Below are 22,306 nucleotides of genomic sequence, written 5' to 3' on the forward strand. Positions count from 1 at the left end.
AGAAGGGGACCTGGATGGCCGTGGCTGAAGGCGGCTGGTGCGTGGTGAAGCGGTGCGCTGCGGACGCCGGCGGCTCCTCCTGCCCCTTCACGGCCGGGGCGCCGGGCCCGGCCCCCCCGTCGCCGTCCTCCTCCTCCGGCTGCTCGCAGGGCGAGCGCGGCTCCTCCAAGACTCCTCTGCCGGAGCCCGACGGCGGCCGCCGGCCTCCCGCCGGCGCCGAGGGCAGGTCGCTGCTCGCCCCCTACGTGCACTTCGGAGCCCCCCACGCCTCCAGCCTGCCCAGCTGGGAGGACATCCTGCTCTTCACGGATTTGGACCAAACCAACAAGCTGATCTGGTCCAGCCGCGGCGCCAAGCTGAGCGCCTTCGGCGCCGAGCAGCCCGAGGAGATGTACCAGACCTTGGCCATCTCGGCCGCCCAGGGCCCCACGCCCTACGACGGATCTCCGGGCGGCTTCATGCACTCCACGCCCAGCTCGCCCGTCTACGTGCCCACGACGCGCGTGGGCTCCATGCTGCCCACGCTGCCCTACCTGCAGGGCAGCGGCGCGGCGCAGCCCAGCCACCCGGGCGGCGGCCACGCCGTCTGGTCCCAGCCGGCCGCCGAGAGCCCCTCGTACAGCGCCGCCGGCGGCTCCCACCCCTCGGGCCGCTTCCCCTACTCCCCCAGCCCGCCGGTGGCCAACGGCGCCTCCCGGGAGCCCGGCGGCTACAGCAACGCCCTGGGCGCCCGCGACCAGTACAGCCCGCTGGCGCGGCCGCTGAACGGATCCTACCCGGGCCACTACACGTCCTACGTGGGGCCGCAGCTGGCCCCGGCCTGGCCCACGGCGCCCTTCGAGAACTCCATGCTGCACTGCCTGCAGAGCCGCGCCGCGCCGCTCCCCGTGCGGGCGCCCAGCGCAGGTAGGAGCCCGCGCCCCGACGGCGCGGCCCGGGGAGGCGGCGGCGGGCGGGGGCGGGAGCGGCGGCCCGGGGGGGCTCGGCCGCCGCGTTTCGCGCGCGGGGCGCTGCGGCTCGGGCGCTCGCGAAAGCGGCTTTTTCTCCTCTCCTCCGGGCTGGAAGCGGCTCTCCTCGTTTGCGCTGCCTTGGGAGGACACTAAAATCCCCAACCCGCCAAAGCGGCGTCGTTAGCCGTATTGCAGTCCGTGTTGCGAAGCCGGCATTTCCAAAACGCATCGCCTCGCTTTAAACCCCCCCCCCCCCCCCCGCCTCCCCAAACGAACATTTCTGCTTTCCCTAAATAAGACAATCTGGTGACGAAACGGGGAGAAATTCGCCGCGATTTAACCCTTCCTCTCTGCTCAGCAAAATTGCGGGGGGTTCCTTCCCCGGTTTCTGATATTTCGAATGCAAACCTGCTCGTGGCTTCGTTTAAGAAAAAAAGAAAAGAAGCCTAGCAAAGCAAAACCGCCCCCCTTCCGCCTCATGCGAGTGAGAAATCCCGTTCAAAAACCGATGCTAAAAGAGGGCACCCACTGATGGAATTTTACTTTCGCTTTATGGTTGTCACATTCTTTTTTTAGTTAAGGAAATTCTCCATGTCATTGCGTTAATGGTAGGAGTGGAGGCTGGTCTGCAATGCTTTAACAAAATATAGAAAGATTAACGATTATTGCAGCCTCTTCAGCTTTAGAAAATATGTGCAAATACAAATATGTATGTATATATCGAGAAATAGATGTGTGCGGGGATATGTGTATATATATGCACACACACGTATATATGTGTTTGTGTGTATGTGTATACACACACAAGCGCGCACACATGCATTTGGTCCACGTTTGCTTTAATCATCAGCTGCCCACCAGGAAGGTATATTTTATACACAGTGTAATTTTCTCCTTCAGTATAGTGTAGTAGAAAATTACCTGGGCTCTTTCCGTCTTTCTGTACGAATATAAGCGACGGTCCTGCTGTCGCTTGATGCTACCTGGCTGATGCAGGCGTTGGTGCTTAGGCACTTGGCGTTTGCTGACATGACAGAGGGAGGGAAGACGGCTCCGTTTTTGAGGAAGAGCGGAGCAAAGCTGAGAAGCCCTGGCGGCAGGAAAGTCGAGTTTTTAACTCGACCTCCGAAAGTCAGAGTGTGAAATTAGGAGGCGGACTGTCGAGGCTGGAGTCTGCGAGTTAGAAAAAGAAAAAAGAAAGGCTCTGGGGGCAGAGAGGCGGTTGCAGGGGCTGGCGGAAGGCAGCGGGGGAGCAGCGGGAAGGCACAGCGCGGCGCTGGCGGAGGCCGGGGCAGGAGGTCGCATGAGCCGCGGGCGGCCGCCCCCAGCCCCGCGCCGGCTCCCTGCGCCGTCCCGGGCGCTGTCACGGTGCCTCTCGCCTGATAAAGCAGAAGCGAGGGTACAATAACGCGCGTAGCCCCAGGGCTTCTCCCGGAGACTTTCCCTCGGAGACAAACGCCCTTTTATTGCGAGGTTTCCGGCGGAGGTTCCCCGTGGACGCGCGTTTGTAACGCTGCAAGAATAATAATGACGCTTATTGTGCCGGCGCTTTCCAGTATCGGCGCCGCTGTCCGCGGACGGCGCTGCTCGCGGTGCGTGACCCTCCGCGGGGTCGGGGCAGCCCCGGCCGCCGCGCCGTTTCCGCGAGGGAGACCGCGGCAGCGGAGCCGGCGCCGCGCTAACGCGGTTTCCGTAGCGGTGTCAGCGGCCAGGGACGGTGCGGATCGCTGCGATCCCCCGCAGGGTTTTTAAGGCGAAGTGTCGGGCGGTTTGAGCAGCGCTCTTAACGGTATTCGCAGAAGTACTAAATATTTGTCCAAAATTAACGCTGTATTTTGCTTTCCTTTGGGAAAAGTATGTTTCTCGCCCCCAAGGGAAAATACTAAAAAAGGCCCGAGAAATATTACCGTGGCAGGATTTCTTTCTGTGGGCACGAAGGTAATGTTTTAAAGTAAATAGTCGAGACAAATAACTGTTTAACTTCCCGCGTCCTTGAAGCCCTAAGCATTTTACTGATTACAGTATTCAACGGCGCTTTTAGTGCAAAGATTAATAAATCTTAGTGATGTGTTAGGAGTTACAAGCTGACAACGTAATTTGAACTGTGCTCTCTGGACTCTGCCGTGTCCTGATTCCCGTTTAGCATGTAATATTTTGCAAATGAAGGGACGAGAGAAGCGTATGCTGGCGGGCACGGACAAACCCGTGTTTCTCTCTGAGCTCAATACGTGCCCTGTCATCAGGCTTCTGTAGCGAAAGCTGCTTGACATTTACAAGAACTCTTTCACTTTACAGCGCCCAAAGCTAATAAGCGAAACATAAAGGAAAAACTAATGATGAATTAAGTCAGGTAGCGGAGGGGATAAAGGAAGCAAAAAGCGACCGCCAAGCTATAATTCTGTAACAGACTCTCTCCTCCTCGACTTGAAGGCTGTTGTGGAAATTAAAACACTCCCTTTAAATTGCTGCACAGCCTAGAATGGTATATGTAAAATGCTCACTTATTTTTCCTCCAAAATATGGAGAGGTGAGTCAGAACAAGAATATAAAGATTTGCGGGGGGAAGGTGTTTGCTTTTATAGGTGGGTTCTCTTTATTCTTTGCCGTACATGCAGACCTTTTTTTCAGTGTCCAGGAGCTATCAGAGCAGGGTGGTAGAATACTACATATTTTTCCATTTCCTCTGCTTCCTAACAACGAGGTTGAATTTGAACAAATAAACGAGCTGAAGTGGTCGTTCCCATTGCTGACTTAGCAAAGGCAGATTCACAAAACATGCTCCTTGAACTGAAGTTTTACTAGTGGCAAAGCATTGAAAATAAGAATCTCATACAACAAAACTCTTTGTCCAGCCCTGACCTGCAGAAATAGTTAGCAAAAAGGCCACTTTCAGTGGTGGTGCAGTTCAGCCCCCAGGTGGGCTTTAAATACTGGGTAATTTGACAGGAAACCTGAGAATTTTGGGGTAACCTCCAAAACAGTAAAGTACAAAAAACCCCCTCTGCTCGGAGGGCACCACCTTGGGCTTTTCACTCCTTGCTTGTCTTTGCTGCTCTTTTCTGGGACTGGCCATTGCCACCAGCTCTGCTCGAAACAGCCCCGGGGGATCTGCCCCGGGGCAACTTTGGCCAGATTTTCGATGGGCAAAATCCTGTGCCGGGAGCAAGAGGGGCGCCCGGGGGGCTGCGGATCGGGGGGCTGCAGAGTCCTTTCCCTGAGCCCCTCCGGAGCCGGCAGAGCACTGGTGCCACTCTGATTTTCAACAGGACCGAACCTGGTGTGGTTAAAAAAAAAAGGGGGGGGGATTTTTAATAACGATCAATATGCTGTGACCAGCATCGGGGGATGACTTTTCCCAGGGTTGTCGGTGCCTGTTGCTCGAGCTGGTGCCAGTTTCCCAGCGCTTGCCTGCATCCTGTGCCGGTGGGGCCAGGGACGCGCGGGGGCTGCGCGGGGTGTTGCGCGGGGCGCAGCGGTGCCAGCCCTGCCTGACCCCACGTCCTCTCTGCTCCCTGCCCGCACAGAGCTGCTGGAGGACCTGTCCGAGAGCCGGGAGTGCGTCAACTGCGGCTCCATCCAGACCCCGCTGTGGAGGAGGGACGGCACCGGCAACTACCTGTGCAACGCCTGCGGGCTGTACACCAAAATGAACGGCCTCAGCCGGCCCCTCATCAAGCCCCAGAAGAGAGTGGTGAGTGCAGGAAAGGGGCAGCCTGAGTGCAGGAGGCAGCCCCCGGCTGGGGCAGCGGGTCGGGCCGCGACGGACGTGCTCGGGGCGCAGCATCCTGGTGATCCTCCCCGCTGCCTGGCTGCAAAAGCAAATGCTCGCAGCGCAGGTGAGGGAGCCGCCAGCCGTGCTCAGCCCCAGGCTCGCGGCTAGGCCACGTGTGGGCTGGCCAAATCGGGCTCTGCCCCGTGGGTCAGCAACGCGCGGTCTCGCTTGCCGAGCTGGCAGGCCCCGTCGCTGGGTTTGAAGGGATTCGTGCTGCAGATGTTGGAAGTTTCCAAAAAAAAAAAAATCCAAGGTTGGATATTGTTTGTTCAGTGGGCTAGGAATTTCTCCAGACCTGCTTTGTTTGCCGAGAGCTCGATCCTTGGGAATGTAAGCAAGTTTTGTATATAATTCAAAGAAAACCAATTGTTTAAACAATGATAATAGCCTTTGTTTTGTTTCACTCCGAAGAAACGAGAGGCAATTTGTCTAAAAATATACGCCTAAAACTAGGGGGGGAAATAAATAGTACAAACCAGAACCCCTGTTTATAACTCGGGCTGGCACTGAATAGGCAAGGGGAAAATTTAACAAGTGGGAACTGCGCATTATGTTTAGCAAATCTGGGAGGAGGTCAGCAGAGGAGAAGAATACCCTCTTCAGTAATGGCTGTTGCCGAGCGAGTTACAATAAATCATGCCGGTATAATCCGAGCTGATGTTTGGACCCTCATGCGCGGAGGCATTGTACCAAGCTGATCAGCCTTTCAAGACCCTTTCAGTCGCGCCGGCTGCTTCGCTCCGGCCCTGTTTTCGTAGCATTGAGACATGTCCCGTCCTTTATTTCACGACAGTTTGGATTTAGCCTTGTTACGGGGGCGCAGAGAAAACCAAACACCAGATAATCGGGACAGGCAGTAAGCGCCTACAGGGCAGCCCCGCGTCTGCTCCAAGCTGTGCCTTCAAGCCCGAGAGTTAATTTAACTTTAAGCCAGAAGCTGATTACTGCTGGGTGCCCCTTTTTTTTTGCAGCCGGCCATCCAGCAAGCTTCATTACGCTAGGTGTTACCTAATTAACAGGGACAAATGCCGCAGCCGGGCCAGGTCTGCCGCTCGCGGGAAGTGTCAGAGCTCGACTGCTTGCAGCACCTCGGCCCGATGCAGATTTCAGCTAGCTGATACCCGGCTCTGGCGGCTCCGTGCTTGTTTCCTTTCCTTTTCTTTAATCGGGATAAGGAGGCTAAAATGCAGTCAAACTGCAGCCTGATTTTGGTCTGACACCTCGGCTAAATACATCTGAAATAGTCCTGTGTAACAACCCATTCCAAGTATACTGGCTGTAACTATAAATCAAGCATGACTGAGTGTTCGTACAGTTGCAAATATGTAGGTGAGAAGGGAAAATGTTTTGAAAATGCTAAACATGTTTGGATTTCCCTGAAGTTTCTGATAAAATTCCTGCAGCAGAAAAGTCATTCCAGCTTCGAAACTTGCCAGAAAAAAAAAATTTGCTTAGATACAGGAACGGACAAAAGCTGTAGAAATAAAATACATCAAGATTTATACCAGATTGCATAAAAAAGAAAGAAAGATTTAACAGAGTGAATCATCTGACAGCATTTTACTCGTAAAGAAAGAAAATGAAGCATATGTGTTAAGACCGACTTTTTTCTACCTGATCCATACGACACTTGTGTTGATTTGAGGAGCACGGTTTTGACACGGCATGCATGTATATTTATTAATGAGAGCAAACATTCTATTTTAACATGAATTGGATTTTTAAGATTAAAAAATAAATCCATATACTTCAGCCTGTATTACATTTGGCCATTTTTATCTCCGTGCACTTACTAATGACTTACTGATTCAAAATTAAAATAAATGTTTTTTGTCCTGGGTTCTTTTTGAGCTGCAGTGTAAAATGACAGTTTGCTGTGACAGAAAGTCGAACACATAAGCTTGAAGAAATGTGGTTATTACACTGGAATATTCTTCATTCTTAAAACATTTTTATCAGTTTCCCAAGTGGCAGTCAGCGCTGTGGTATCAAAGGTGACCGAGTATGTCTAACAGCCCAGCAGTAAATGATTCAAGAGGAAGGGCATAGTACCCATAAGTCAGTAATTTCAGTTACAGGCGCTTTATAGCCAGAGTAAGCTTAACGCAATTCTCCACAACTGACTTCACCATGTAAACTTGTTCGGCTGCCAGACTCCGAGCTAGTGACCGAGTTTTTTACTCTTTTTTGACGCTGCGATACTTTGAAAAATAATAGATTTATGATGTAGCTGGAATTCTTTGCTGGAGATGAACGTAAAAGAGATCACTTGTTACAGGAACTTTTATAACCCAGTCACCTTCATTTCACATGTTTATGAGGACTGCCTTCACTTATGATATACAGCTTGCAGCCATAAAGCTCCAGGTTATATGGTTGTTTCTGATACAAGGTTGCTTCACCTTGGCTCCAAACTCCACGGAAGAGTGTCATAAACGGTGTGTTTGCAGTACGGCCCTTGCTGTCGCACCCCAGCTTTCCTGACGGCCGCGAGAGCTCGGCTCGGTGAAGCACATTCCTGGGGCATGCTGGCGTTCGCACGACGATAAAATTGCGCCATGATAAAAAAAAATAGCGTTTTATGAAGTTGACGCCGTTTTATGCGCTCTCTGCCCCGAAAGCTGTCCTCGGCCCCTATGGCCTGTCCGAAGAAAAGCGTGCAGCCCTGAGGCGCAGCTCGGTGCTGTGTCGTGTAAGGGGGAGAGGGCTTTAAAAAGTCTAGGGGAGAAGCACAGAAATAATCTGCCTTTTTCCAGTTTGACGGGATTGTGGTGAGGATATTTCATACCGGAGAAAGGGCTAATGCCTGCTGGTCTTGACGGCTGTCCAGAGTTGCAGCCTCCTAACGTCAGTTTTCCTGTCTCCGAAATGGGGGTGATAAGTTTTCAGTTCGGGGACGTCGCCGAGAAATGCTGTAAAAAAAGCTCCTCTCACCCCCGCGGTGTTTTCGGCTCCTTTCTCGTGCTCGCGACCGCTAACGCTGCGGACGGCTGGGTGCCGTCGGCCCGCTGACGCTGGTGTGTCCCTGTGCTTGCCCCTAGCCCTCGTCGCGGCGGCTCGGCTTGTCCTGTGCCAACTGCCACACCACCACCACCACGCTGTGGCGCAGGAACGCCGAGGGCGAGCCCGTCTGCAACGCCTGCGGCCTCTACATGAAGCTGCACGGGGTAAGCGGCCGCGGCGCGAGCCCGCGGGAGCCTCCGGCGCCGGCGGGTTGATGCGCGGCGCCGGCGGCACCCGCCGGCCCGAGCGCCGGGGCAAAGTTTCTGTTGACTCTCATGGTGCCGGCTCGCGGTTTGGGACCGAGGCGCTAGGAAATGACAAATGGGTTGAAAAATCAATAAAATGCCTGAAAATGCCCGTCGTTAGAAAACGGTTAGACCTTTTTAGCAAGTTGCGGGGCTGACGGTGGGTTTGCTGTCGCAGCGGCCCCGATGGATCTGCACTGGGAAGCTGCCCCTGGAAACGCGGCAGAGCTCTTCTTGCCGCTGCGATTTAAACCAGCTCTTTAGCAGGAAAAAAGCCCTAGACCTCCAAAAGGACATTTTTTCATAGTCCAGACAGACATAGCTATGGCAGCAAAACTTTAAATGTAATTCCAGCCTTTGACGGGTAATAATATGGGAGGAAAATAACTCTATCTTGAATATGATGGAATATGTTTTGGGTGAGACCTGGAATTTGTTATGCCCCTGTGGATTAAGTTACAGCCGAGCACAAGTGTTTGAAGAGCTCGGGCATTAGAAATGATTGGTACTTGGTCTAGTCCTTGAGGAAAAAGTAAATTATACCACAGTTGTAAACATTATAACTGTAGTGAGCGTATACCTGACTTGTATTTCCCCAAACTTATGTTATCATTAAGTTAAAATATATTTTAAACCAGTGTTTTAGTATACCAGTAAACCAGTATAATAGTTGTGATGTTGCAGAACACAAAGCAGATTTTTGAGCGCATTTCTCTATAAATGTAAGTTGGACACTATGAAGCTGTATCGGGGCAGAGCTACTTATAAGAACAAATATTAAGCTGATCATGTCCTAAAGCTTCTGTCCTAAAGCGCTTATGGGTATTGGTCTGGTTTGCATAGCTGGCCCACAGGAAGAAGAGCAGAGCTTTTTTTTTTCCTCTTATGCATTCTTGCTTTCCTGGAGCAGCCACTGAAGATAATTGCTAACCCACCAGAATCAGGAATCAGGGGCCAGATATGTGCCATCCAACTTAATTTCGTATGTCCTATGGCCACACAATGCCTTTTTTTCCGTAAAAGTGTTGTTAACGTGTGGCCTGACAGAGGTGCTTGAAAAACTATTTAGCCAGCATCAGGAAAAAAGCTTTCCTGCTTTCTTTATGCAGATTAAACACCCCTTGAAGCAACTCATTGCTTTGCCCAAATAAAATCTGAAGGTTTTTTTGGAATCACGACCACCACAAAGGAAAAATGACTTGCTATACATGACTTAACGGACATTTTCAGCATCACTGTTTGACCTTACAGTATAGTTTTGATTTTTGTCGATTAGAGTAGATATGCAACCTTATGATTGCTGTGGAAATTTAATTTTTTCAGGTTCCCCGACCCCTTGCTATGAAAAAAGAAGGAATTCAGACCAGGAAGCGAAAACCTAAGAACATAAATAAGTCAAAGGCATGCTCTGGTAAATATAAAAAGATAAGGCAGTTGAGCTGTGAGAGTGTTTTTCCTGACTGGAAAATATTTGTTTTTAATGTCAGTTCCTGATCTTTCAGGTAACAGTACTACTGCAGTTCCTATGACTCCAACATCCACGTCGTCTACTAACTCAGATGACTGTAGCAAAAATGCTTCTCCAAGCACACAAACTGCAGCCTCAGGGGTAAGTAGTAACACAGTATCTGTATTTGTAAGCAAGCTGATCACTGTGCAGTGTTATCACAGCTTTTATCTTATCTAGCAGAACAATAATCTAAACAAACTTCAGTTTTGTTAGCTGATACTGGAACAAGATTTTCGGAGGATATTACATATAATTGTAAACAGAACGACAAGCTGAAGTACTTTACAAACCCCTTAATTAAGACCTATATAATTTTTATGATTAAGCTAGCCATGGCTTAACCCAAGACATTTTGTTTTGAAAAGTTTAGATTCTTCTCTTTCAGAAGTTTTCTTTTGGGGCAAAGATAATATATCATGCCCAACTGGTCATTTAAAGAAACTATTGTGCACCTACCTCATTTTTTCAGATATGCTCTGATGAGAATTTGTAGTTCAAGGCACTGCCACTCTCCTGTTTTCCAAAAGCTGTTTTTTTTACACACACACACACACACACACACACACATATATATATGCATTTGCATGCGTCATCCCAAATGACTAGCGAAAACCAGAAAAACGTTATCCCGCTGCCTTGAGGGAAGCAAAGTGGCTTTTGTTTTGCGCCTAAACCCTGATGCAGACCCAGGGCAAGTTAAGTGAGGGAAGCCCGTTGATTACAGATGCTCAGCATCTGGCTGTATCAAGCTCCAGAGGAGCACCTGGCATCTCCTGCTTTGCTTTTACCCTTATTTTACACCACATATTCACGCCATTGCAAACTTCCTTTCTTCACTCAGTTAGCATGTGTGATAACAAATACTACTGTTAAGGTTGCATAGCTTAATATAGATTAATTTCTGACCTCTTGCCTGTACATATCCATATCCACACTCACTCCTTTGGCCTTCTGTATCCTTTAATCTGCCACATAATTTCTTTGAAAAGGTTTCCTAATGTGGCTTTCTTTACTCCTTTATTAATAAAAAGAAGACATTGTTTATAATAACTATTTTTCAATATGTCTCAGCGTTCCCACATCCAAATTCCTTTCACTGGTTTAATTCCTGACCTACAAAGTTTCATTGTACGAGGGGAGAAAAACCATTTTTAGCAAACGTGATTGTTCGTGGACTGACAGGGCCACCCACTTTCAGAGGCACTGGGTTTTTGGTTCTGATGCTGCCAGGCAAGGATATTATTAACAGGGCTTGTCTTTGACGTGAAAAAATCCTGTCAGTCCAATAAAATAAACGGATCACATCAAAAAAAGAGAAACATTAACCAAAAAGTGAACTATTACTGGGTTTCAGGCTCCCCCCAGCGAACAACTATTCACTGTTTTAACCTCTGCCTAGTATTTGCAAAGAAAAAAATGCAGCCAAATTCACCTTAAATTTTTCTTTGATTGCCTTAAACAGGCCTACTGATCTGAGGGGTGTAGTGAGATTTGTACAATGGGCAGAATGATAAGCAAAATCCAAACCACGTCCCGGGGCAGGGCTGTAGGTAGCACAGCTCAATGTTGCTCAAGGAAGGAGAGGCTGTTTAGAGGAGATGCAGTTTTCCTGACCTTCCCATTGCTTTCCTGTCCGGTTCGAGTCTGCCTCCCTTGCTGTCTGCCTTCTCCGTAGGGGACTGTATCAAAACTGGTATTAACAATCTTTAATTTGCAGCAACACAATTTATAATATAATTTTTACAGTTGCAACTGAGCACAACTTAGCAATTGAGAGCAGCTCAGAGAAACCCCGAGGCTGCTCTTGCGTCCCAGCTCCATGGCATGGGGAAGGGGGAGACGGGGGGCTGACGGTGGGAAGCGGCAGCCGTTAAGACGCGATGCTGTCGCCGCTAACATCCTTTTGGAAGACGGTCGCTAGCTGCAAAGGAAGTGAAATCATCGCTTTGGGCCTCGGTGCTGGGGGGAGGCGAGTGCTCGTGAGGCCCATTGAAGTTGTCGGGAGCGGTGACTTCCCCCGAAAGGGATTTCAGCGTTTTAGAGTGATGGAGCCTTTAATCTGGTCACATGCTGAAACGCTAGACTAGATACTACACTAGACTTCTATTTGCCTTGATTTCCAAGTTGACGCGTCAATAGCCCGAAGGTCTGTATTTATTCTTAGAACAGGCAATGGCTTTGCGCTAGGAAAACAAACTTCCCCCGGCCATATCGAGGGGGATGGATGAGCTCCTGCTCTCTAGTCTTTGGTGGCTTTAACAAGAAGGGTGTCGATTCCCACCAGCGGCGCTGGTGATGTTCCCGAAACGTGGGCACCTGCTCGAAGAGCGGCCCTGGCTCTTCCCCTGCGCGTCATGCAGCTGGCCGGGTAGTTTGTTTTTGTTGGGTTTTGTTCTTATTTCTCCTGTCCTTATTCTGTAAGGAGGGGAAAAATGCCAAGTTGACATTAGGCAGAAAAAATATGATGACGTTTTAGAAACTGTTGTCTGAAATTCACAGCAATGTTGTTACTAAATGAATCAGAGAAAACGAATTCCTTTACTGGTACAAAAGTAATTTATTATGCCTTTTATGGGAGGCTGCCAAAAGAGTCCCTTGTTATGTAGAAATCTGATGGAAATGAAATTCAGCAGAATTCATTTGTGTCAGTAATATTCACTTTTTGCCCTACCTTTTTTATCTCTCTTAAAAGTAAAATAAAGAGGAGAGGGCAGAAAGAGAGAAGGGCAGCAATTACTCAGTGAAATGTCTTTGAGACTGTCCATTTTATGAAGGGAATTTTATATGATGCCAATTTTGAGACAAATTAGCAAGAACCTTAAATGTTGATTTTATGTTCCAGCTGAAGTTTAAACATTTAAAAGATATGATTAATGAATTGCTACGGGCACAAAGTTGATTTCAGAGATCCCAAAATGTAGAAGCGTTTGGATCGGAGATATTTTGTTGTCCCATTGTAAAAGGGCTATTTGCCAAATTCACATCTGGATCCAGGATTTTGGCCTATTTCTGTTTTCCTAAGCAGTATAAGTACTGGGTGTCCTGTGTTACTAATATGGAAAAGGTCCAGCTCTGTGATATATGAAGTTGCTTAACATCCCCATAAAAAGAAAATTTGAAGGTTTCAGATAGCCTGCATCTGTATCTATACCTGCTCTGCCTTTGATGCTGCTGAAACTGTACAGAAAAAAGCTATGCGGAAAAATTTGCTAAACGAAGGACGCAGTCTTTGGTGCACACCCATGCATTTCCATGCAGGGGCTGCAATTGCTGTGATTACCACAAGTGCTTTATTCCCTTATTAGGCTAAAAGGCAGTAAGAAAACTGCTGTAAAATCTGCTTTTTATGGCAGGACATGGAGGCTCCATGAGCCAGAGCTGATGTCAGTAAGGGCACAGCAGTGCCAGAGGAGCTCTTCCTTCTGAAGGCTATACTGCGCCCATTGCCTCCAGTTTGGAGCTTTCTCAGAAGGACCATAATCTATAGTAACTTGGGACAGTTGTGTTGCGGGTAACACTAGTATTTACTTCCTTTGGACATTTACTTTTGGAAGTGGTTCAGGACTGGATCTTCAGTGGCGTAGTATGGAAAGTGAGAAAGATGACTGAAATGATCCTGGCAGGTGGTGAGCTGGGAGGAAAATACAGTTCTATCTGTCCCCAAATTTATTGACGATCTGGGTTGAATTCACTGAATATGTGAATTTGTGTGCATTTGTTTTGTTTTTTTCTGAACTAGGTTCATGAGATTGTCAGAGGTGTTGCCATTTGCTCCCTTTCAGGCAGTGGATTGGTAGGATGTTCATGCAGGATATAGGGTAATCAGCCTCAGTACAGTATCTGCCAGAGTGTGGATAAACTCATACGCTTGACCTCTTAAAGAAAAGAAACCTCCTAACCGCCTGGATACTGGAAAGCTGAATGGCCGAGGGTCCTTCAGACTGTCTGATGATAAGATTTCAGTTGGTATAGAATAATTTAGTAGTCGTCGGGACAGAGCATCCGTGGGAAAGACTCACCAAATGCGGGTGTTAGGACTTTCACCTGGAAAATGGGAACACGGTGCCTCAGTCTTGGTATGAATAAATATTTATTTAAACCAGGTGGAATAAGATCAACAGGAGGCATGAGGAACATGGCAACCTAAAATACCAAATAGTCTGGTAGTCAAGGCATTATGCCTGCAGATGTGATATGCCAGTTTAAAATTCTCTCTGGCAGAGAATGGAAATGAATCTCAGTCTCCTACCTCTTCCCTGCTAGTCTCAAATCTTGGACAAAATAGGATGCTGCTTTCTTCTCCCTCTTCAGTTTCATAAATTTAGTCATTCATTTGCTTTGCTGCTTATACATGTATCCAAAAGGAAGCAGTTCATTTTGTATCAAACGGAACAAAGTAATTACTTTTTTTTTGTTTCAGCAAGGAAAAACAAGGAAAAAGAGTACTTTTGGTTCCACCCAAAACATATATGCATATGGACACATACATTTTGTTTTGCTTTGTTTTATTGCCAAAGCAATAAAGTCAATTACTCACACAGCCCTCGACAGCAGTTGGGTCATCAGCTTTCCCAAGCCACGCTGGAAGTTGCCTCCCTTAGGAAATTAATGAAGTATTATCCACAGATTTATGTTGCTATAATACAAAGGAGAGATTAGAAGATATATAAACTTATGCATCTGTGAGATAAACAAAAGGATCAATTGGACCAGTGAGAAATTACAACTTTATGTAGGAAGATGGTCACTAAATCAGAGAAAAAGCTTTGGTTTTGCAGTATTGAGACTTGTTCTTAAGAAAACAGGGAGTGACAGTATTTGGAGACAGTGCGCTTAGTGGCGATGGCAGTTACTGAAGGGAGACAGAGGCTGGAAAATTAAGGACCTCACTGAGGTTTGCCAAAATATGTTATATGTGAAAGCATTTTTTGCAAGTGTGTTTCAGCCGACTACAGTTACCATTTAAGTGTAGCAAAATTAAATTATGCAAATAGAAAAGGGAGAGAGCAGTTTATCAGCTGAGACTTAGCTTGCTACAGACCTAATGTTATGTCCAAAATTCATGGAGCATTTTGAACTTTCAAAGCAGATGGAGCAAAGGTCCATCTGACAGAGCAAAGGTCTAGATCAAGGCTCTCAGCCACCACCTCCAACTGTTAGCGCAACTTCTTGTCTGGAGCTTTTGCATCTCACTTGCCAAGGCGGGGGGGGGTGAGGCAGAGGGCTGGCGTCTCTCCTTGTGCACCAGGCTCCGTGTCAGGCGGGCGGCAGAGGAAGGAGTGGGTGGAAGAAAGCGGGAGTGTTTCAGCCAGAGATGCTGGTACTCTTCCCCCAGCACTGGCCAGCACAGGCTGAACAGCCCATCTCTGACCTCACGGCAGTCTTTAGTGGGTGCAATTTTGGTTCAGGGGTGCTGACATAGGGATTAGGGAGGAGACAGGGGTCCAGATCCCTCTATGCCTTTAGCTGAGATGTCCCTGGGAGCGTGGTGGGCAGGTCCACTGCAGAAACGGCACCTTTGAGCCAGACAACCCCCCGGGGCTGAGCTCCATGACATGCTCCTGTTGGTTGGTGTAGGAAGAAGGTCGAATCCTTAAACCATCTTTGCAGATATATATCCAAACTTGCTTTATTTGCTGGGGGCACAAGTCCTTCCTAACAGACTTCATTCATTTTTTCCTCAGGAAGTTGAGGTCCAGTTAATTATCTATCTTATTATCAGATTTCGGCAATAAAAATAAATCCATTGCCTTTTTATTGATGGAGCCAGCTGTTGTGAATTAGAATAGCTCATTGACTTCAGGAGCCTTGTTCAGCTTACTTATGCCAGCTGACAAATGTCCTCTCCTAAGTGACTGTAACTTCTGTCGTCTTTCCTCCGTGAAAGCCGGAGACCTCGCGGCGGAGGTAGGCAGGCGCGTGAGCGGGGCCGAGCAATTGACTGATTCAGCCGTGTCCTTTGTGCCAGCTCAAGTTTGTTTTCCATGTCTCACTTTGGGAGCTGCCCAAGCTGACTGGCTTTGTCATGACATTGCCGGGGTGGGGTTTCCAGGCCCGGCGGTCCTGCCCAGGTCCTGCCCGCGCTGCTTGGTGGCGCCCAGCTCCGGCCGTGGGCTGGCAGGCTGCAAACGGGACATGCCGCCGCGGACTCCCTTCTGGGGTGCCGGCGGGAGGGGTGGCTGATAGCCTGGCAGGGAAACGGCAGATCGCTGTGCCCCACCTTCGCGGGACTGACTCAGGAAAAGGGCGAATTACATTTTCCAAGCCAGGAAAAAAACAGGTAGTGATAAGATATTTGCCTCCCGGAACAACAGGGGCAAATATGGGCAAACGGGAACCTTTCAAAGCAGCTTCTAGTATTTTTAGCTTAGGTTGAGCAAACACTGCTCCACTGTAATTTAAACCTTTTTTCCACTGTGGAGACACTCAGTCTGTTAAAAATTGTGTCTTTTGTATTAATGGGAGTCCATTTTACACGTTAGAAATAAAAAAGCCTCTTTGAAAACCTAGCCTGGTGAAAGACCAAAAATGGACCCAAAGGTTAGCATGAAATCTGCCTCAATGAATGCTCTGGGCATAGTCACAGAAAAAGAGGAAATACAGATTTTTCATTAGTGGATGATAATTGGGTATCTGATAGAGAGATAAGACATAAAACATCCTTCTTGGGAATGGAGCTACTTTGGCTGTCTTTTGGGGAAGCTGTTGTTTCTTCAGTCTCTGCGTTTTTGGGTAGCGACTGGTGAAGCGGGGTCCTGGTGCATGGCTAGGTGTGAGAATAGTAGAGATCATACATTTTGAAAAAAGATAAAGGAAATGCTGGACTCCAGGTTATTTCAGAAAAAAACGATCACTGGCAATGAGTATCTGCGTTTTCAGAAGGTGAAGTTTTACCTGGGTTAAACACGGCTCTGTAAAGCACTGTTTGGAGTTGCCTTTGAAGAAGCGAAGCCCTGCTTTTCCTATGTAAGAACAGCTAGGTTGGCATGGCTCCAGCAGAGCCAAGAGCTCTACTCTTGTAAAATGATTAAATATGTATACTTTTCACTTAAACAGCAGGCAGGAAACTTCTGCAGTCACGATTTAAGGATAGTCTCTCTTTTTTTTTTCTTTTTAAGGAATCTTGTCCGAAGACTATCCATTAACAAGTAAATTAAGGTTTTAAAGTTGACATATCCAAGAGTTAATTTTGCATGAAGTCAGCTCTTAAACATTTCCTTTATCAGGTGAAAATGTTGCCCCTTCTCTGTCTGGCACTGCAAATTTTTCCTCTTTAGTGGATCTGCTCAGCCTCATGGAAAAAATGATTGTTTCTTTGTCTTTGCAACTCTCCATTTCTCTGTTAAAATACATGGACTGATTACAGCACATTTCAGAATTTCGTCTTCACGTCGACCAAGGCTCCCCTGCACTGTGTCTTGTGCATGTAGGTGGCAGCGCGAGGGACTGAAACGCTCTTGGTTCAAAGGCACAGCGTTTCTCCGCTTGAGATAAGAGGGGAAACTCATTCAGTGGCCTTACAGAGGTGACATGGCTGTGACTAGCGTTTTGCAAGGCGAAGAACGATTTTAGAGGTTTTGAGTTTCGAGGGACCCAACTAAGTCTGATTTCCAGGCGGTGCTAAGCACCCACTGCCAGAAAACCGGGACACACCCGGCTTCTGTGGCCGCTGAACCAAAATTATCGGTGCTGCCAGTGCCGGGTCACGTTTACGGCATTGGCATCTGCTTGCCTCCGTTAGGGGGCAGTGGGACACATGCACGTGAGCTCTGTCATCGCAGTCCGGCCGGTCTCACTTCCAGATCTTTCTGAAGATTTTTCTTTTCCGTTGCTATTAAGAAAGTCACGTAACATTTTCCGAACACTGCTCTCACTGTAGTTAGACCATGCCGACACAGCAACGGGGAGGAGGAGCTGGCTGCCCCCATGAGATTTTTGTTAACTTAGCAAATATTGAGTCGTGAGAGATGCCCGCATGCATCCTGTGGCTCCCTCCCCGCCGCGGAGACCGTCACCAGGGGGGTGCAAAGCCGGCAGACTTAGCTACATTTCTCTTTTCTTTTCCCCCCTCTCCAGGCGAGCTCTTCAGTGATGTCCGGCCCAGGAGAGAGCACCAGTCCCGAAAGCAGCAACCTTAAGTATTCGGGTCAAGACGGGCTGTACACAGGAGTCAGCCTGACCTCCACAGCCGAAGTCACGGCATCGGTGAGACAGGATTCCTGGTGCGCCCTGGCTCTGGCGTGATTTGGCGCGGACGAAGCTGGCCACCAGCATGGCGCGGCGGCCTGCAGGTGCCCGCGCATGGTGGCTCCGGCGGAGCGGCCCAGGCGGCAGCGAGCGTGCCGGCAAAGACCATTCCCTTCACACCGTTTCCGTGCCTCGGCGGCAGAGGTGTTTTTTCACCCCCAAAAGAGGCTCTGCTGAAGCATCCAGTTCCTCATCTATGCAAGAAAAAAATATAGGGAAAGCAAATGCCCACCGGGGGAAAGCTAATACAGCCATAGACACTCAAAAAAAAAAAAAAAAAAAAAAAAAAAGAAGAAAAGAAAAAAAAAGAAAAAGGAAAAAAAAAGAGAAAAAGAAGAGAGAAACCTAGACCTGTTGATAGATTCCAGAAATACATCCTCAATTTACCCAGCAGTGCTGCCTTTCTGATTGTATATTTGTTTTCACTCTCTCACCACCTTCTCCTCCAAGCATCTGACTGAAGCAGTCAGTGTTGGGGAGGGGGCAGCAGAGGCTTTAATTATTAGAGACAGTGAGATGCATTTGAAAGCGCGTCCGAGGTGCCTACTGCTTGAGCCAGCTCAGACGTCTCAAACCGAACGTTTGGTGCCTTCGCCCCACCGGTTCTCCCGCTGGGCGCCCTCCGTCTCCAGTGTGCCTGCGTGGCTCTGCGCTCCTGCGTCGGAGCCCAAATATGCCTTTTTGGAGGAAATCACGATGTTTGGTACAAGTCTCACAAGGTCGAGCTGGTTAAGGAGATTTTTTTTGTTGTTGTTTAAAATATTTACTCACTTTGCAAGACTGCATTATAACTTTTAAAGTACACTGTGACTGAGATTTATGAAAGTTCATATTTTGTGGCTGAACTGTATAGAGTCAGTCAAAATTTGTAAACAGGGTAGCAATCAGATATTTTTCTTCCATATATACAATAATTTTTTTAAAGAAGTGCAATTTGCGTTGCAGCAATCAGTGTTAAATCATTTGCATAAGATTTAACAACAGTTTTTATACGAATGAATGAATGTAAACATTTTAACTTAATGGTACGTAAATAATTTAAAAGAAAAACTTAACTAGGCATCCTTAGGCTTTTTAGCGCAACAAAAACCATCCACTTTCTGTATTTCCAGTTGTTAAAGCAAGAGTTTCAAAGAACAAGCCTTCTCTCAGGAAAATTGCCCTAGCCATGTGCTCCTAAGTTTTGTACTAAAATGCAAATGCATCCCCAGGCTTTTTTAGCCATTGAATATGTATGTGCTGGAAAGAAACAAATTGCAATGAAACTTTACTACCTAACTGATACATATGTAAATACTCCATAAGATATTTAGGCATCTTTAAAATTTAGGATGCAATCTGTATAGTGTGACTGACGCATAGTTAGGTTGGTTTCCATTGTTTTTTTTTAAATGGGATGTCATTTGGAAAGTTGTTGTTTCATCAGAGCTTTACAAATAAAAGGGTATCATTTTTTTTTCTGTACACTGTGCCTTCTCCTTTGTCTCAAATGCAGTTGTTAAGGTATATTAAAAGCTATAGAAATGTACCTGATCCAGACAGCATGCCTGAGGGCTGCAATGAAGTTCTCAAGTGGAAATGTCCACTCTGTCTAGATGAGTCTGTATTGTATATGACATTTCTCTAGCCGCCCTCATGGGGCCTTCTAGCAGTGTGTAAAAATTGGGCCCCATACCTACCAACACAAGCCTCTCCTTAGCACACAAGAGGTTTTTCTGATGAAAGCCTGGGAAACTGATCTCACACCTTTTGCGGACTGTTGTAATTTTAGTTGGCCTTTACACCATAGGTAAAGGTCCTCTGTGTTAAAAAAACAAAACAAAACAAAAACCTCCTGCCACCCACTGCAGATTTGGCTGCCTGAAGCCAAACAGTGTGGCAGAGCCATGGTGTGTGTACTGGCAAAATGTGAAGGGCAGCAAAAACTGAAGGTACCGCTGCTAAAAAAGGGAAGATGTAAATGTTTAGCTACCTAGGGGAGTGGAAAACCTCTTGCTGGCTCTGAGGACCAGGCCTCCGCATTGCTTTGCTGACCAGAGAAAGACTTAATGCTGTATGTGATTTCCAGTCACGTCGGCAGCACTGTCGGACCAGGAAGCTAGGACGCCCAACCTCCGTGCCTGGTGCTGCTGCCGACCCGTGAAGCGTCCGCGGCCTCGTCTCTTCGCCTCTTCGACCCAGACTTTCATTTGGCATGAATTGGGATAGCTCCTTTGCCTGCAGTGAAGCTTTGCTGATTTGCACCAGCTGAGAATCTGCCCATATATTTTCCAGCCTGTAAAACTGGGAGAGTCATGGCCACCTTCTTGCACCATGGGGGCACTGGGAGGACCGAGGGATGGACGCGGGGTCCGGCCAAGCCTTGCGTGAGTGGTGTCTGCTTGTCCAGACTTGGTGCTGGGCCATCTCACGTCCTTGCTCCCTGGGGCTGTTGGGGCCATGTACCTGCGCCACACCAGCCTTGGGGGCCGCGTGGGCTTGGCTCTGGTGACTTACAAATGTAAAGCCCTGTCCAAGCTCCAAGAGGGACATGCAGGGAATCAGGGGGTTTAAAAAGCAAACAATGCGGAGAAGAGGGTGGATCTCTTTCCCTTTGAGGCATTTGTTGGCTGAAATGCCCCTGCTTGTGGTAAACCTTTGTTGACACTTAAATGGATAAAAAAGCTGTTGCTCACTGGTGATGACAAGTGCTCAGCCTTAGCTGGGGCCTGAGTTCTCTCTTTTTTTTATGGAGAGGGGTGAAATTTGCTGTGCCACTTCTGAAAGGTGTTGCACACAACTTGCTGCCAGGCAGGAGGAGAGGGCTGCATGTTTTGGAGCTGCATTGTTTGAGGTTACCTTAGAACTGGAGTTTTAGACCAGTGTATCCCAGTTTTGGGCTGCTGGCCCAACAGAGCAAGGCAGCTGGATGCTGACACCATGGCCAGCAACCTGTGAAAGGCCACGTGTCTTTGACACTCTGTGGCACAACCCAAGAAGGCTCCCTCCTAGCTCTCAGCATCACCTTAACCTAGGGCCTAACTTCTGGTGGTTCTTGCAGATACTGAGTCTTGGAAGACATAAAAAGATGCCCTATGTAAAAATAGTCTTCTTGGATCTGAGGCTGAAAATGCTCCTTTAGGTGATATCAGAAAAAAAAAAAAACCCAAAACCTTTCACAGAGAAGGTGTTTCCCATTAATTCTTATCAGGATGAAATGCTTTGTCTCCTTGGACCAGAAGCAGGGCTAAATCAAGCTTTTTATCCCTCTGCAGGAGGTAGGGGGAATGCAGTACCATGTTGCTTTACTCTATAGATGCCAAGGAGCTCAAAGCCAGGTTCCGTGTTATAAGATGATTTTACACAGAAAAATGTTTATAAAGACAGCACCTCCCTCCTCACCAGCACTGCTCTCCAAGCATACTGATTGCTAGAGCTGTGACTGCTTGACAAAATAAAGGTTTCCCTTTTTAAATTTTGCCTTTTAGTCCTGCTGAGCTGGTGCAGCTCTGGGTATGCGAGCTGGACTTTGCTCTGGCTCATACATCATTAATAGCGCTGATACTGATAGACTGCCCAGCCAGATGCTTTCCTTACTTAGCCCTGTTTCTCTTCAGTGACAGCCCCTGGAATGGGCTGAGGGAGAACAAAGAAAGAGTTTGACTGCTGGTCTAGATTACTTGTGAGGCTGGATAAGCCAGGAAGACCCCAGAGTGGCTCTCTAGTACCGGAATGAAGCTCAGAGATGATATTTGGAGAAAAAAGCACAATGTGACCTTAGCACCTTTTCTCTTGAAATAACCAAAATTAAATGGCCAATGGCTCAAGGCATTTGCTTCAGGCTCCCAGGGCAAGTAATGCTGAAAGGCTCACATCCACGTGGCTCAGGTGGCCCCTCAAGAGCAGACTGGTCCTGGCCATGTGCCTTACTCTGGGATTCAATCTTCCCTGGCTCCCAGGGTCTTTCCCTTAGTAGTGCTCCTGTGACCCTCAACCATAATTATGTTTTTTTCTACTCAAAGTGCTTGAAAGAAGTATTGTAATCCAAAGTGGTATTTTTCACCAGGGCATTGAGAGCATAAGCAGGTGTGTATGAATGCAGTGGAGGCATCTGAGGGTGTAACAACTGCTGGGACTGGGCTGGTGAACTGTGCAAAGCAGAGACAACCAGACTTGGTAGCGACTTGCACATGTTGCCTAAAGAAAGAGGTGCCTGGCTATTTCCAGACTCATAATTGGGTTTTGTTACATGTGGATGATCAGATGCCCAGCATCTGGGTGTGAAATGAGGAGCCAAAGTAGCTGGTGTTCTTACTGCAAAACCAGACCTTGTGCCAGTCCTGTGACATTTGCTATAAAGAACTTGGGTAATCTACTGTCCATTCCCGCGTCAACATAATGTCACTTCTGCTTCTTTCCAAGAAAAGAAGGGATTTAGGAGATATGTTCTGTCCTGCATTGGTTGAATGCAGGATGCAAAAACCCAAAGCAGAGTTCAAGCCTTGCTGTGTGCTCAGAACTCCAAATCTTTCTCATCCAGCTGTTCTGAACTTCATTCCTGACAGATCTGTCAGTTCCTAAATCTGTATACATTGGAAAT

At 47.8% G+C, this 22,306-nt stretch overlaps 1 protein-coding gene across 1 annotated transcript; it reads left to right on the top strand.

The window, feature by feature from the left end:
• The first annotated feature begins 14 nt into the window (after positions 1-14).
• Positions 15-19,191, top strand: GATA6 (GATA binding protein 6). Its single transcript, XM_026122856.2, has 6 exons — positions 15-906; positions 4,475-4,641; positions 7,764-7,889; positions 9,294-9,381; positions 9,473-9,579; positions 17,557-19,191. Exons 1-6 carry the CDS (start codon positions 15-17, stop codon positions 17,722-17,724), a joined length of 1,548 nt encoding a protein of 515 aa, XP_025978641.1. The 3' UTR covers positions 17,725-19,191.
• Positions 19,192-22,306: the final 3,115 nt, after the last annotated feature.

The sequence above is a fragment of the Dromaius novaehollandiae genome, chromosome 2 (assembly GCF_036370855.1).
Source record: "Dromaius novaehollandiae isolate bDroNov1 chromosome 2, bDroNov1.hap1, whole genome shotgun sequence".
Classification (NCBI taxonomy): Eukaryota; Metazoa; Chordata; class Aves; order Casuariiformes; family Dromaiidae; genus Dromaius; species Dromaius novaehollandiae.

Excerpts from the sequence above, each read along its gene's own strand:
- GATA6 (XM_026122856.2), top strand. The coding sequence starts at position 15 with ATGGCCGTGGCTGAAGGCGGCTGGTGCGTGGTGAAGCGGTGCGCTGCG. Across the intron at positions 907-4,474 it reads CGTGCGGGCGCCCAGCGCAG|AGCTGCTGGAGGACCTGTCC; the intron begins GTAGGAGCCCGC and ends CTGCCCGCACAG. Across the intron at positions 9,382-9,472 it reads TAAGTCAAAGGCATGCTCTG|GTAACAGTACTACTGCAGTT; the intron begins GTAAATATAAAA and ends CTGATCTTTCAG.